Genomic DNA, 16,377 nt, shown 5'->3' with positions numbered 1-16,377 from the left:
TAAGGTAGGAATTTAAATAAATATATTTGCTGATGGCAAACCATAATCTTGGTTTCCTGTAGTTGAAAATTATTTAAATCACCAATTTTAATCAGGATTCAAATCAAGAAGCAAGAATCCCATTTATGTAGTAAATTTCATTCTTGTTATATAATTTTTACTTTGCAGTTATTTCCCTAAAGAAAGACATTCTACCTGTTCTCACCTATTGATTTGCAACTGCAAATTTTTCCAGTTAATAATTGTTTTTTGCTGCTAGTCACATGGAAATGCCACATGTATGCAAACATAAGCAAAGCCAAGAGCATATCAGCTTATTGTAAATTTTTGAAGATCTTCTATAGTTTATGCTAGTAAATATGAAATATCTCAATTGATTGCTTAGTTGTCTGATTAGTATTTACTTGTGGTTTATTTAAAATGTATTTTGTTGAGGTTTTTTTTTTAAACATTACATATAAAAGCAAGAAATTACCTAATTTTTATGCTATTATGAATATATCAATACAGGAATTAAATTCATCACTCTGTATTTCCCGGACAAAGATAAAAAAAATAAGGATTTACATCATGGAGTGAATTCTAACGAATATTTCTGTCCCCCCAGCTCCCCTGCCCTTTGACAAAGAAGCATTCTTGCTTTTCCCAATTGCGATTTACTGTCTAAAGTGGATATTGAACAAATAAATTACTAAAGAGGAAGGGTTGTTGTTTCTTAAATATGGAACAACTGCAAGACAGTTTACCACTAAAGCAAAGTACTGCAATATACTATTCTTAATCTATGTAGCAGATTTTCTTAGGTTAGAATGACTTCAGTGTGTACTGTGAGCTATAAATAACTACAATTTAAAGAAAATAAAAAAGAGTAAATATAATCTCCCCCCAGTTAAGTTCAACACCAAATTAAAGCAAAGCCCTTTGCTTCACATATAACTCCTGTCTGTATGTTTAGCTTCAAAACAATAGGACTTACTTTCAGTTAAGTCCTGAAGGTCTTGGGCTTTTGCCAACTTTTCTGGAGACTGAAGCGCTACCTTTCTTTTTTCTTTCTCTCCTTTTTTTTTCTTTCCTACTCCTTTCTGCTCTGCTTTTTCTATTAAGCAAAATAAAGATTAAATATTTTTCTTTTTCAGATAAAAACTGCCACTCATCAAATGTCATACAGTGAAAATGCTTTAATAAGATTTTAGATAAATTTTAAAAACAAGCAACCACAAAGTCTTTGAAGTTGAGAGTTGAGATACAATAAAAAACTAATGTAATTTAATTAAAAGAAATAAAAATAAAACATAATTCTTGAGATGTAAATGCAGATTTACTGAGAAGGAGCCAGGAAGGCTTCGGTCCCACCTTTTAGTTATTGCACAACTTTTATGTCCTTATTACAATATAAGAAGTCACTGTATTTCTGGCACTGTGCCAAATATTTACTTTATTTCCTTCCTCTCATGCATCAATAATTACAAGAAAAAATTAACACAGATGATGCATAGATTCCCAATGGACTTAGAAGTAGAAAGTCTCCCACATTCTTTGAAGCCTTAGAATTTAGGCTACAGGAAAGTACTTCTTAATGCAAAAAAAAACCAAAAAAAAAAAAACAAACCATAGAATGGTCTGGGTTGGAAAGGATCTTAAAGATCATCTAGCTCCAACCCCTCTGCTGCAGGCAGAGACACCTTCCATTAGACCAGGTTGCTCAAAGTCCCATCCTGGCCTTGACCACTTCCAGGGATTGGGCAACCAGAACTTCTTTGGGGAACGTGTATCAGGAGCTCACTATCCTTGATAAGAATTTCTTTCTAATATTCAATCTAAACCTGCCCTCTGTCATTTTAAAGCCATTCACTCTTGTTCTGTCACTACATGCCCTTATAAAAAGTTCCTCTCCAGCTCTCTGGTAGGCTCTCTTTAGGTACTGAAAAGTGCTGCATAGTTCCCCTGAAGCCTTCTCTTCTCTAGGCTGAACAATCCCAACTTTCTCAGCCTGCCTTCACAAGAAAGGTTCTCCAGCCCTCTGATCATCTTAGTGGCCCTCCCCTGGACTCATTCCAACATGTCCATGTCTTTCTTGTGCTGGGGACCCCAGAGCTGGATGCTGCACTTCAGGTTGGTGTCTCAAAAGAGCAGAGTACGGGGGGACACTCACCTTCCTCATCCTGCTGGCCACACTGCTTTTGATGCAGCCTAGGATACAATTGCCTTTCTGGGCTGTGAGTACACACTGTTGGCTCATGTCCTTCCTCTCATCCAACAGATCCCGCAAGTCCTTCTCCACAGGGCTGCTCTCAGTTCTTCTTCCAGTCTGTATTCATGCCCAGTGCAGGTGCAGCACCTTGCACTTGGACTTTTTGATTAGATTAGATTCACTCATTAGATTCTCATGGGCCCAGTTCTCAAGTTTGTCCAAGTCCATTTGGATGGCATTCATTCCTTCCTTTGTGTCAACTTCACCACACAGCTTCACAGAATCACAGAATGGTTCAGGCTGAAAGGGACTGCAGTGGGTCATCTGGTCCAACATCTCTGCTCCACCAGGGTCATACTAGAGCACATAGCACAGGATTGCATCCAGACAGTTCTTGAATATCTCCAGTTTAGTCATTCCCAGTGAGGGAGAATCTACAACTTCTCCAGGCAATCCGTTCCAGTGCTCGGTCACTCAAACAGTGAAGTTCTTCCTCATGTTCAGGTGGCGCTTCCTGTGCACCAGTTTCTGCCCATTGCCTCTTGTACTGTTTCTCGGCACCATGGAGCAGAGCCTGGTTTCATCTTCTTGGAATCCAGCTTTTAGATACTTATACACATTGATGAGGTCCCCTCTCAGTTGTCTCTTCTCAAATCTGAACAGGCCCAGCTTCCTCAGCCTTTCCTCAGGAGAGATTCTCCAGCTTCCCAATCATCTTCATTGCCCTCTGTTGGATTCACTCAGGAGCTCCACCTCTCTAATGTGCTGAAGAACCCAGGCCTGGATGCAGCATTCCAGATGCAGGCTGAGTAAAGGGGCAGGATCAGCTGCCTCGACCTGATGGCAATGGTTTTCCTAATGTATTCCAGGATTCTATTGGCCTTCTTGGCCCCCAGGGCACACTGCTGGCTAAGGGGCAGCTTGTTGTCCACCAGGACCCCCAGGTCCTTTACTCTCACAGTGACGTGGATGGCTTCATGTCATCCAAACAATCCCTAACATTAACAGAGCATCTGAACAAAGCTTTTAGGCTCAGAGTTGGAGATTACAGAGCTGTATCATGACACAACAGTTCCCTGATTCTTAGCCATTTCAGTTACTAATAGAATTTTTAAGTCTTAGGCAGGATAAAATTTACTTAGTTTTCTGGAAAAAAATTTACAACACCCTCTTGGATGAATGACAGTGCTGTTCCCAGTGGCATGTCCATTCCAAACTCTGAAATAGCTACCACACTGATAGGCGGGTCAAAATTATAGCAGGATTTCCTAAGAAGAGAGAATACTACCTCAGCCAGGTAATTTCTAAGACTTTTATACTTTTTACATTGGGACATAATATTTGGGATTCAAAGTAAGGAAGTCAGAGGTTTTTCTGAAAATCTAGGAAGAAATAGACATTTTAGCATATGATTTGTACTCTACAAAGGCATGAGAAGTGCTGTGAAATTGCACCCATGCCTCCAAGTTAAAAACAGCAACTAAGAAAACTCAGTCTCAAATAAAAACAATGAAGAATAATATACTGGAACAAACAAGTTTCTAAATCTAAGTTTTTTCATATAAATGTAAATAGGATTAGCAACTCTTGAAGAAAATTTTTGCCCATACCTAGTAGCATAAAAGAAAAGTTGCAATAAATAAAAATACAGGTAGACGTTAGAACTGTATTTTTCAGAACTCCGTAGGTAATCACACTTTACAGCATCCATAATGAAATGTATAATTAATTGATGGTCAGAGCAGTGTTGCCTTTGGAGAAACTGTAACCTCTCTGATTGTTATCTCTCTGCAAGGAACTAGTCTTTATAGAAATGGCTGTGACATGGAGCTGAAAAAGTCTCTGCCATAAAGTGAAGCTATTTTTATAAAATAAAAGTCTAGCACTTCTTCTAATGAGATCTATAGCTAAAACAAAAGTATTTTGAACTTACATTATTGCAACATGTTCACTGAAACAACAAACCCACAGAGTTGCATGTGACAATATATGTAAAATATACTTATTTGAAACAGAAATTATGCTAGCCTTATTTATGCCTGGCATACAAAGATAACACTGCCTAAAATTACAGACCTTTGCTAACGTTAGTGGCTGTCTCTGCTTTCTCAATTGTATCTGGCAGCTTATTCATAGATGAAACTTCATTTTTTAACTCTGAGTCTTTGGTCTCTTCAGGTTTTGTATCATCCTGAGTAATCTCAGGCTCTGGAGCCTTCTTCTCTGGCAACTTGAATTCTGGCACAATCTCTTTCAAAAAGCCCCAAACTTTGTCCAAGTATTCAGGTCTTTAAGAGAAAACAGAAATGTATATGTCAATGGCAGGGATGTTTCCAATAAGAAAAGAAAGTGTGATTTTCATCTAGACCGCACTATACCACAACTGACAGTCCAATTCTAAAATACTCTACTGGGTTATTTTAGTAACATAGAACACACTCTGTATCACAGATATTTGTTGAGACAGATTATGGAAAGACCCATTAAAAAAGAGATGGTGGTTAGAGATGCATGTAAGTAAAGCATCCTTTCTCGAGATTTTTAGTAGATACAAGATGTGGCAGAGAAACTCACAGACAACTTTACAACTACACCATATAACACAGTGATTCTAGCTCTGTATATTAAAAAGCTTCTCAAAGGTACTTCCAAACTGGGCTTTCCTAAATGTTCAGCACAGACAATTGCATGCTACTTCCACTGATTCTACCAGAAAAAACAGCTTTTTGATATAACATAATAGTTGCAGTCATGTTGGTTTTTCACAGAAACTCAGTGATTCCAGAAGTAATCCCAAACAGGGTCATGCATAAGTTTCATTGTAGGTTGCGGACGGGTTCGGTTGGGACGGAGACGGAGAGATCTCTATAGGCAGGTCTTGGGACACATGGGGTTTATTGTAAAGGCGTGGGTATAGGGGCACTGCTCAGAGCTGCCAGACTCAGCTCTGAGCAGGCCCAAGAGAGTAAGCAGGTGAGAGAGAGAGAGAGGGTGTAAGAGCAAGAGTGGAAGTAAGGAAGGAAAGGAATGAAGTGTCTGAAGTCCTGGTTACAATACAATAAATCATCTTCTGTACTGAATATTCTAATTGTCACTAACCAATCTAATACAAGATACAAATCCTATAGCATTTACATACAGCCTATAAGAGTTCTTATATTACCATAGAGTGTTACATTTTAACTTCTAAAAACTACTCTTTGGACCCCTTCTGCTGAGCTAGTAGGGTCTGCTCTGACCCTTGGACCTGCCTGCAAGCAGAGGGTATTGTTCCATCAAGAGGGGATTACCTTCAGTCGGCCATACCATTGTTTTCTAGTTGTTCAGTAACTAAGACCTGGTATTTCAAAAGTGGCTTTCATTTCGATGTTGCCTGTAGTTTTCATATTCCCAAAATCTTTTGTCAGGCAATCATATTTACAATGCTTTTCTGTTTCATCTTCCCCAACATTTCATGCAAGCTAACTGCATTCAACTTTTTTTTTTTTAATAAAATAAGTGACTGTAAAGTGAGCTAAAGTCATCTTATACTACTATTCCAAAGACTCTATGGTATTCATGTTTTCATATTTCATGATATATTTGCAGTAAGTGAATACTGTTTTTGCTGTTGCAGTTGTACAACTAACTACAGAAAGAAATAAAATTTAGGTTACTTAGATTTTTAAGTCCATAAGTTACATACACACTAATGTAGGACACAAATATATCAAAAACCTAAATTGCAAGCATAGCTTGAGATATAAAAATTACTGAAAAATTGAATAAAATATTCTTTGACTGAAATTATTTAATAGTGAAATATGGTTATAAATAAACAATTATATATAAGTAAATTATACATAAACCAATACTATTTGTTATCTCTATGCTCATTTAAATGTATATATCAAAAGGCAAAAAGGTGTAATTCAAAAGAAAAAGTCTAAATATTTAGTGTCAGTATCCTGGTAATTCATTTAGTAAAAAGAATGTCAAGCTGAAAAGTCAGAATGTCTTTCTTTAAAAATACAAAATGAGCATAAAACTCACAGAAAACAAGAAAAATGTTATTGTAGGTAGGAATTACTATTTTTGGTTCAAACTAAAAGTCTACCAACAATTACAATTTAAAGCTGACATTGATTACTTCCAAATTCATGACATATACTTTCTATGGTACATTCAGATATAAAGTTATTATTATTGGCAGACATTTTGTAACTGCATACTAAATGAAACATAGATTTCTCTAACCTTATTTTCATCAAACTGTTTAACGTCAGTTAAATTAATTTTATAAGGAATAGGCATCAGTATACATGATAAATAGCTTTACAAGAAATTGTATGACCGACAAAGAAAAACTCAATGAAATTGCATTTCTCAAAGGTACACTTCCCAAGTGCCTGAATTATAAACCATTCACTTTCCAAAACTGATGGTGAAGGACTTCTAGGGCTTAGCTTTATTTTTCATACTGCCTTAAAGAATTAAATATTAAACAATTAGCACATAAATTGTTTAATAAAAGAACTTACTGGAGAGGAATAACTTCTGGTATCCATCCAGTCAGTGTATGTAGAACTGTAAATTCCTCCATCTCTCTTTTTCCAGTTTCATGTATACTATAAGAAAAAAGCAGACATTTTACAATTGTAATGTAACCAGCTACAGTAAACTCTGTAGTCTACATTGCTGTCTGTGAGAATAAGACCATACACAGAATAGCCTGATGAAAAACAAGTCATTACTTGCAGTTTTAGGAGTTTTTCCAAACTACTGCTGACTACTCCCCCACAACATCAATACCTTTGCATCAGGTCCATTATTTTAGTGCTCCCTCTCGTACAATGGCTTTTTTTCAAAATTGTTAGCAAGCCTACTATGTATACATTCCACACAGTTGCAGGGTGGGAGATGTGGGTTTGAAATTCCTTGCACTAAAACAGGGTTATGATTCTACGACTTCCATTTCCTAAGCAGCTTCTCTAACTCCCAGGTTATTCTGAACAATCTGGTTCTACTTCCACTCTAGCACTTCACTGTTTCAAACTGACGCTCTACTACTCTCTGGAGAGGTTTCCTGGGAGGACCAAGGCTAAAGACGCGAGCACTTGCCTGACTAACCCTTGTGCTCTGGAGAAATGAAGTATTTCAATCACATTCCTGCAAACAGTTTCCTAACAGGCAGCTCTAGGCAACTCCCTAGCCTGTGTAGACATACTTTAGATGACTCTTCTGACAAACGTAACTTGATAGGACCAGAACAGGGAAGCTTCCCTACACAGATGATTGTTTTGAATTATTTTCTCAAGCTTATTCATTTAAACTCTTGGATTTCATTGCTCATTTCATAGGAACTTGTAGCCATAATAGTCAGTCACTGCATCATACTTTTCCAGTCAGTTCTAGGGACGCAGATCACTGTACACAACATCACAACTGCAGCACAGGCATCAAAAGCAGCTCACAAAACTCTGTTTTCAATATTGGTTGAGTCAATACTGGTCAAAGCTGACAATTACAACTTCATTAAGAGTTCACGGACGCTTCTGTTTGGCAGAAAGCCACATGTGAAGTTTTTAGGAATAATGTCAAACAAATAAAGCAAATAATGAGAATACTCCAGTTTCTTTGCAAGTTTTTGGTGCATAAATTTACAAACACATCTAAAAAGGAAACTGCACCTTCTGTAGCTACAGAGGATTTTGTTTTAGTGATTTACAGTGCCAGCTTTTAAAAGTGCATAATTGTCATTATAAAATTTTTAGCAAAATATATTTCCCATGTATACTAAATGTGAATGCTAAAAGAGGAATTTTCCAGCTGCTGAAGCATTTTGTGAAGTTTTTCTTTCTCATGCTTTAGCTGAGAAACAGTGAAAGACGGTTTTGTAAACCAGCTCTCTATCTTGCACCTGGGTTTGTTTTCCAGCCTTGTTTTGGTACTCTGGGAAAAAATATTTTGAATGGGTGTTAGAGAACCTCAGCCAATCCCTCTAAGGGGTGGCTGGTCAAGCGACCAATCATATGCTCTCTTATGTACAAAGGTATATAAACCTAGCTTGTATTTAATAAAGGAATTCCATTTTCTCCTTGGACTTGTGTCGTGATTCTGGCCGTTTCTTGGTACAACAGTGACAACTAAATCCACTTTTTGCTATTTCCACATGACTTCACAAAACAAACCAAAAGTGAGATGACAAAACATACCTAGTATTTGCTAATTTAATGATAGCTTTGGACAGCAACATTGGCCAAAGTTCATTTTGGCAGGCTGTAGCTGGTAATAACAAATTCTCCTCTTTATTGAAAGGCATAGTGTCGTCCACAGTGATCTTTCTCCAGCACCCCTGTGACAAGGGAAGGGGGAGGAAAGCAGAAAGAAAAAAAATTAGTTTGTGGCCTGGCAAGTGAACAGTATGTAAGAGAACTTTTAATGCTTTCCCAAGAACCCAATTCTATTGTATTTTTATTTACATCACAGATGGCTTCAAAAAAAGTTCTCACATAATACATGAAAAGCATGGAAACAGTATTCATAGCATTTTATTACTGCTCTGACTTATTTATTTCAGAGAATAATCTAATTGCAGCTATTTCCAAATATATTTAATCTCATATGTGTAATACATCATGTGCATGCATTCCTGTTTCTTCAGCTGCCATGACAGATGCCTGAGAAACAGTAATGATTTAAAAAAAGGCTTAAAACCAAGATAGAAGCTTCGTAAATGCCTCTTTAGGTCTTAGTCCGCAAAATACTTGTGATATAAGCTGGCCCCTTGCTTCCCAAAAACTACGTGGGGATGTTGACTGCAGGTAGTCTCCTGTTAAACATTACAATAGTATTTTATAAAACACTATACAAAACAACACAAAATGATCAAATGTTTAAAAAAAAAAAAAAAAAAATCTGTATTTCCAGAATGAGAAACAAACAGGTAAGACAAAGTACTGATATCTCCAATACCAGATATTTCATTAGTAAACTGAGCTAGTATTCCACAAAATAATAATGTCCAAATTAAAGTCTCTGTACAGTGATGAAGATATAATAGAGAATTGGTGGGCCAATAGCAAGTGCTTCTGTTAATTCACCTACAAAATGATGAAGAATGACCAAATCACTAAAGTACTCACCCTGTGTTATCAGACAGTGCAAAATTACTGTTCTCTACTTGCAACTAGACTATGGATTAAAGCTGAAATGACAGCTGATTAACTCTTTGAGTTCTATAGGTCTCAGGAGAAAGCAAACTTAGGCCAGAGGGCAAAGATATGCAAAAAGCATAAAAGAAGCTACTGTTTTTTAGGTTAAGAACTATTTTGTGACAACCAAAGCAAAATATGTAAGACTTCCCAAATTTGAAAAGGACCTAGTCAGTGAAATGATCACATATTCATCTCCTCTTCCAAAAATTCCTCAAGTTTAATAGGGAGAACAGTACAAATTGATAAGTAAAGGAGAAGGAACCAAAGAAATTAAAAAGAATGTGGGGCAGGTCCATGGATAGAAAAAGGCGAGAAAAATATAACTACAGAAAAAAAATTCAATAAACCTCAGGAATGCAAAGTGGAAGTAGAATGTGGGGTAGAATTCATATGTTGTGCCAATTATGTGAAAAAAAATATCATTCATAGGTTTGCTGTCGTGCACAACAATCCCTTCAGGACTCAATGCAGAATATTAATGGAATCAGTTCATTTTTATTCCATCTTTTGCCCCCTTTTTCATTTAACATTCTATTTTCTCCTGTGAAATCTTTCTCCTCTATCTCTACTGATATTTGTCTTTCCTCATTTGCACATTTTCTTTAATCTTCCAACATGTGAATCTCTTTTTTCCCTGATTTTCTGTCTGTAAAATACATCTGTACAACCAGAGGAAAAGAAAATTGAATAAATACACAGGCCCAAACCAAAGAAATCCACAAAAGTGACAAAGAAAATGAAACACCCTGGTAACTCATGTACATGCTTTAAAATGTAGTCTTTTACCACATGACAACATAACATCTACAGCATTAAATTCACACAGAGAATAATGTCCTCTGCTGAGGAATTTGGGCAACACAATTTATGCCTTCTCAAACTCATGCAACTCATTTCTATATGAATATAAGTTATTTCATATGTGGAGGCAGTAGTAAGAGATGAGGAAAGCACAGACATGTAAAAGTGTTCCCCTTTTAGGGAAGGTCACTTTCAAGTTTTTGTTTCCAACTGACTGTCTCAAAAATATTTTCAACTTTGAGCAACTGGAAGTTTAATAGGGTTAGTAATAGGTCTTAGTGTGTTGTGACATTTTCTGTTTCCAAAAGAAAAATGTAACTGAAATAACTCAAACAACACAGACAACTTTCATATGTCAGTTCCTTTATATGTCATTATTTCTTTATTAAAATGAGGTTCAATATGCAATTAAGTGTTCCCTGTTGACTGCCAAATGTGTTAAGAAGTTATTGTTCGTTATCTTTAGAAATCCTTGGGATGTTTTAGTTTTACCAGTACATCTGCAGAAAATGGTCCTCACACTGGAAGTTTCTAGTTATCTTTAAATACACTTAGATACAAATAGCCCTGTAAAGTCAGCCAACTGAATTACTTAAACATCAAAATAAAAATTTTTCAGCCTAATACACCAGAGATGTGGGCCACATGCCTGACTCTACTAAGCATTTGTGTCAAACTTACAAAACTACAAAAATAAAATATTGTCTTTGCGAGTAATAACACTTTTATCAAGCTGTAAGTTGTAAGAAAATCACATGAACTGTAAGAGGCATTTTAATTAACAAGCATCAACAATTTGTCAATATTTCTACTCCTACAGATCTACGTATTTTCAATAATAAAATATGTGCCCACTAACCATTAAAATTTGCCATGCTAGCTGCATCAAATTTATACATTTTGGAGGAAACTACTCACCATCCAATAAAGTTTCAATACATATTTTCCAAATTTATTGTACAGTGGTATGTGTTCCTGGGTAGCTTTACATAAGGCATAAATGTGTTCCCAAGGTTTCCAAACAAGTGTGGATGTTTCACTATTTAAGGAATTTTCATTATATATCCTCCAGACAGCATAAATTTCACTTACAATCCATCTCATCAGCTAAAACAAGTAAAAAATAGAAAAAAATTCTTTACAAGCAACATATTTTTGAAAAAAAAAGTCAAGTTATATTATAATGATCAAAGAATTAAACAGATCTTGTTGTAAATAAAAAAGTGACACAAAAATATACCAATGGATTAACAGAAAAATTAATTTCACAGTTACGACTTCTCTTAAAATCATTATAATACCTATCAAAAATAACACAAGACTTTATGAAACTAAGTAAAGGCACATTATTAATAAAGGTATTTACCATTTAACAAAGACAAATGAGGAAACATGATCTTAAAATAAATTATGTTACAGACTTGTGAGCTGTCACTTGTTTAATTGCTTATTAAAAGCCAGCTGCTAAAAATCAGTATTCCCTTTAATAGTCAGTATTTGTACTAGGTAAACGAAATCCTAAATTATTAAAAGTACTTATGTTGGGGAGGATGAAAGTTTGGTAAGGTATGTATGCTTGGCAGAAAGGTCTGTGAATGTAGAAGCTGGGGATGAGGTAGAAATGAAAGCAAGTTTTGATATAGAATAAAAGATGTTTTGCTGAACCAGTGATCACTGAGTAACTGAGAAGGCAAAGGTTGGAGATGAGCTGGAAGGAGATTTTTATGATTAGGACAAAGGTATGTGACTACAAACAAAGACATGTTTTTCACCAAGTAAATAAGTCTCAAGAAGAGCGTAAGTCAATAGAAAACATGTCTTTACCAAAAAGAAAGATAAGGCAGGCAAACAAGAAATGTTGATGTAGCAAGAAGAAGAAAGGTCTAAGAATTTTCCACTGTAAGCTTAAATTGTAACTTACTTACTCTTGTGATTGGATAATAATGACTGTAATATGGTGATGGTAGTAGCTATGATAGGCTATAGGCAAATGTAAAGGTATTGTGTATGGTGCTTATTGGTTGTTATGTGTTAAGATACTCTGCAAAGAAAAGTATATAATGCTTTGTAACTTGAACAGAAGGTGGCTTCAGGTATGCCTACAGCTGGAGCTGGCAGCTGTAGGGCTGGCTCTGGATACCCACTCCCTGAAATGCTGTAACTTCGCCTATGCAATAAACAGCTTTTTTTCAGAGCCGCCTGAAGTCCAGACATCCTTCGTGAAACTTTCTCCTATATACTTAGAATTTTTAAGACTTAAAATAGCAGCTTTAAGTAATCATGCTTTATGCATGGTTTTATAATATGCAGATTTCTGATGTATGCCATACCTTCACAAATATTACCAAACTGTTACAATGATTTATATAAACGGCAATGAAAATGAGCTTTTACTACAAGAAACTTGGCCTAAAATTAATTAGTGTTCTATGGACACTCCAAGAAACTTGTCCTAAAATAAATCAGTGGTTTTGTGAACTTCAAAATTTACATGACCTGTTTTCTAGTCTTCCCTCCCATGTATCTCTGGTGCTGAATTTTGAATTTGCATTGAAGTACTAAATGAAATAGAAATTATTAAGTAATATTAAATTCAGTAAGGTGCTCAGATGCCTTGGTTCAACCTGGTTTATGTTTTTCCACAACCTGCAGGAATTCAGTAAACAATCATCCAACTCTGGAGAGACAGAAAAGACTGTCTGGGCCGCAGACATTTGCACAGACATGCAGGCCCATTGGACATCCGGACAGTTTGAATAAAAAATACAAATCCTTTCTAACATAGCCTTTATTTACTCTTTTCTTTCATAATTATCCAATAGTATTTACCTTAGTTCACAGATTGCATACATATATTTTTTTAAAAGTCTAGAAAATCTCTTACCATGACCAATTTTTCAAATTCTAAAAAAGGTAAACACTAATTACAATAATCTAGATAATTTCTTGCCCTTTTATTCCCATCATTCTTTTTCCACTTAAAAAATAAGTCACAACTTATTTCTTCTTGGTAGGAATATGGAGTAAAATTCAAAAAGTTAAAGAAAGATAAGAAAAATGAAATAATTTTTTTTTAAAGGGACTTTAATGTATTTCCACCTACCTCAGAACAAAATATGTGTTCATTTGCTGAAACAAGATCAAATGAAGTTTCATTTTTGACTATCACAGGAACCTGGTAGAAAGTAAATTAGTTAGGTCCATAGCTAAATTATCTGGAAAAAATTAAATGAACATTAGCATTTAACTTCAGTGAACATGCAAATGTTGGACATCTGGCAAACATTCATTACGCATTTGAAAACTAGAAGTGATCAGCTTGCAAATCTTGTCGATGGTTTGGTATTTCATAATAAAACTTTCTTAAAATGTAAATGTTCAGAATTCTTAAAAAATAATAATTATTTTTACCAGGAGACTTAAACAGTATTAAATTAAATAATCACATAAGTAAATTGAGATGCCCTCAATTTTTTAAGATATTTGCAGTTCTGCATTTAAATCGTGATCATAACACTATCTCATATTTTGAGATTCCCTTAGCCACCCACGTGGGTTCACAGGGTTATTTGCTCATGGTCGGTCAGACAGCGGTATTGTCAGTATGAACAGTGACTTTATCAAACCTTTGGCTGCATTACATAGTTTTCATGACTATTTTCTTCTTATACAGCCCATTTTCTTTTTGTAAGCAATTTAGTAATAACACACTGGGATTGTAGTTTATTGAACTAAATGTATCTGTGCCTCTCATCACACACTGGTGTTCGTTGCTTGATTCTTTGCTTACCACACTAAATAGGCTTGCTTATGCTTTTTTTTATAGTTACAAATATATCAGGTAACAATATGTATCATTCTTAATAGCCTTTTATCACTTGACATTTACATCAGTTTTTATATTAATTTTCTGGTAATTGTTGCTTCTTGATTCAAAATACATATTCGACCAAAAGACACATCAAAGTTTTAATCAGGTCTTAAAGAAAACAAACGCTTTCTTCGTAGCACTCTAAAGATGGATTTTAAAAGCTATTTTTAATACAGATACACGTTTCCATGACTTTCTGGGCTGCCAGCTCTCTTGCCCTCATCCTTCAGATACCTCCACTCAGTTTATGCATTTTGGCAGCATTTTCTATCCAATCTTTTGGTCTTGTCAATTACTCCTCTGACCCCCCCCTCTCCTTTCTCCATTAAAAATTAAACTTAGACCTGTTTAGTGTCTAGTTAATAAAAAATGGAACTGACAAGCTGACAAAAGGAAAACTGACAAGCCCGAAAAAAGTTGGAAGGGTGGTCCAAGTGCTTTAAAACTTCGATATTTCATCTGAAGTAAATAACTTGAAAACTTAGATTAGTAACAGTACTGGAGAACACTAACCTTTGAAATGGGAGGCTGCTTATTTTCTCTGCAATTAATTTTAAAAATAAACTGAATAACAGCTATGCATAATTTTAAAATGCTGTGGCTACCTTGCAGACAAGTACTGTCAAAGATATGGACATGCACTCTATGTAGCCCAGAAAAAATATGATAGTTGAAGCAAAAAAAAAGTACTGTAGTTCTGGTAAAGTTAGTTTATGGTTTCATGATAAATATGTACTTCAGACACCTGCTTGAGGGAAGCTTCAGCTGCAACATACAGAGATTTTCCTGCCATGACAGCAATTCTTAAATGAGAAAAAAAGAACACAAAGAAAAATAGAAAGGCATCTCTCTGTCCAGTTGTCTTCCAAATGAACATGGGAGTCAAAAAGTGAAGCAGATGTGGGAAGATACACTACCATGTTTTGCACTAGGAAGTTCTGGTCCATGGTGGTCTTATCCCATTAATAAAGGCTGTCAGATTCTGCATAGTATCATTGAGAATGCTATTATTACAACAAACTGCAAAGAAAGCAGTTAGTATAGGTAATCTTACATCCTTTTAGACACTGGGAAACCCCTGCTGTGTGGCATCAAGCAGGCCTCTGATTCATCTATGCAGCATTCTGTGCAGATTCCATCCATTTTGGTATTACCGAGCTATGATACAACTTGAGCTACGAAAGGATATTTCTTACAAGAAAACAACACTGCTCATAATTTCTGCTGTAAAATGAAAGGATGTTGACGTAAGAAGTTGCTGCTGTGGTTACATAAAGTCAAGGAGATGCAGGTGATGTAATTGCCAGTAACAAGCAGCAGCTGCCTGCAGGCTCCTCCATTACCATCAGCAGTGTGAGCTCACCCTGTGCTTAGGTCCAGCCTCAGGGCCAAGCTGTGTGTGCAGTACAGGTCAGTTGTCACACGGATCACTGCTCTCTGGGACAGGATTGACTGTGTGGTAAAGTGGCTTTTATCTGTTGAACTAATTTCCTCTGCTAATTTCACCCTACTTTTAACAAGCTAGGCAAGTAGCATTTTTTCATCATGATCTTGTTTGTTTCTTACCTCTTTTGTTAAAAACTCTTGTGGGCGTTTCCATGAATGCACTTTTAAGGATGCTGGCAACCTTATTTTCCCTTCAGGATCGTCAAATCCAGGCTAGATAAAATATACATGAACAAAAATGGACCATTTTTTATTAATTACAGTATTCTATCTTCCATGAGATTTAAAATAATATATTGTTCATGATAATTCACTAAAGGAGCAAAATAGCATAAAAAAGAGCTAATAGTATCTACGACTGAACAAAAAGAGCCCAAAGCCCAAATTGAAGATGCAGCACAAAAGCCACCTATACTGTCCAGAGAAGTTTATGTGATCTGCACTTTCTAAGAGGTCCATATGAAATGATTTTTTTTCTTTTCCCCTTTCAGAAAGATCTCCAAAAAACCCTTAAATTTTTAAATCAGGTACTCTTCTACCAAGTTATTCTTATGTACTTTTTCTAACTCACTTATTTCTACAGCTTTTTAAGTTGAAGACTGAAAGCGATATCTAAAGCGATATTAAGACAAAAAACCCCCATGTTCCATGCATTTAACACTGCTGCAGAAACCAAAGAGAGCTATAATTATACAGCATGAATTAGCCCCTTAGAGAAAGAAACTCATACAGTTCTCAAACTTGCATTTCTGAAGTGATGCTTATCCTCCATGTGCACAGAAGGCGTCAGGATACATGGTATCTGTTTACTTGCTAGCATAATGTAGGATGAGGACATGCCTCTGATAAGTTGTGCTGACTGAGAAACCAAT

The 16,377-nt window shown here is 35.7% G+C and overlaps 1 protein-coding gene across 1 annotated transcript in view; it reads right to left on the bottom strand.

Annotated features, from left to right (window-relative positions):
• The window catches only part of ADGB (androglobin), a 111,516-nt gene that overhangs the window by 71,413 nt on the left and 23,726 nt on the right, over positions 1–16,377 (bottom strand). The window contains exons 3-8 of the mRNA XM_042016610.1: positions 15,626–15,718; positions 13,292–13,363; positions 11,107–11,295; positions 8,386–8,525; positions 6,712–6,798; positions 4,268–4,479 (exon numbers count right to left, since the gene is read on the bottom strand). Of these exons, the coding sequence (XP_041872544.1) occupies positions 4,268–4,479; positions 6,712–6,798; positions 8,386–8,525; positions 11,107–11,295; positions 13,292–13,363; positions 15,626–15,718 (793 nt within the window). The remainder of the gene's footprint in view (positions 1–4,267; positions 4,480–6,711; positions 6,799–8,385; positions 8,526–11,106; positions 11,296–13,291; positions 13,364–15,625; positions 15,719–16,377) is intronic.

The sequence above is a fragment of the Corvus kubaryi genome, unplaced genomic scaffold (genome assembly GCF_017639235.1).
Source record: "Corvus kubaryi isolate FWS band 111438036 unplaced genomic scaffold, C.kubaryi_AGA036_p1.0 split3-73, whole genome shotgun sequence".
NCBI classification, from domain to species: domain Eukaryota; kingdom Metazoa; phylum Chordata; class Aves; order Passeriformes; family Corvidae; genus Corvus; species Corvus kubaryi.
Note: the sequence above shows the minus strand (reverse complement) of the source record. Positions and strands in the feature narration are given on the sequence as shown.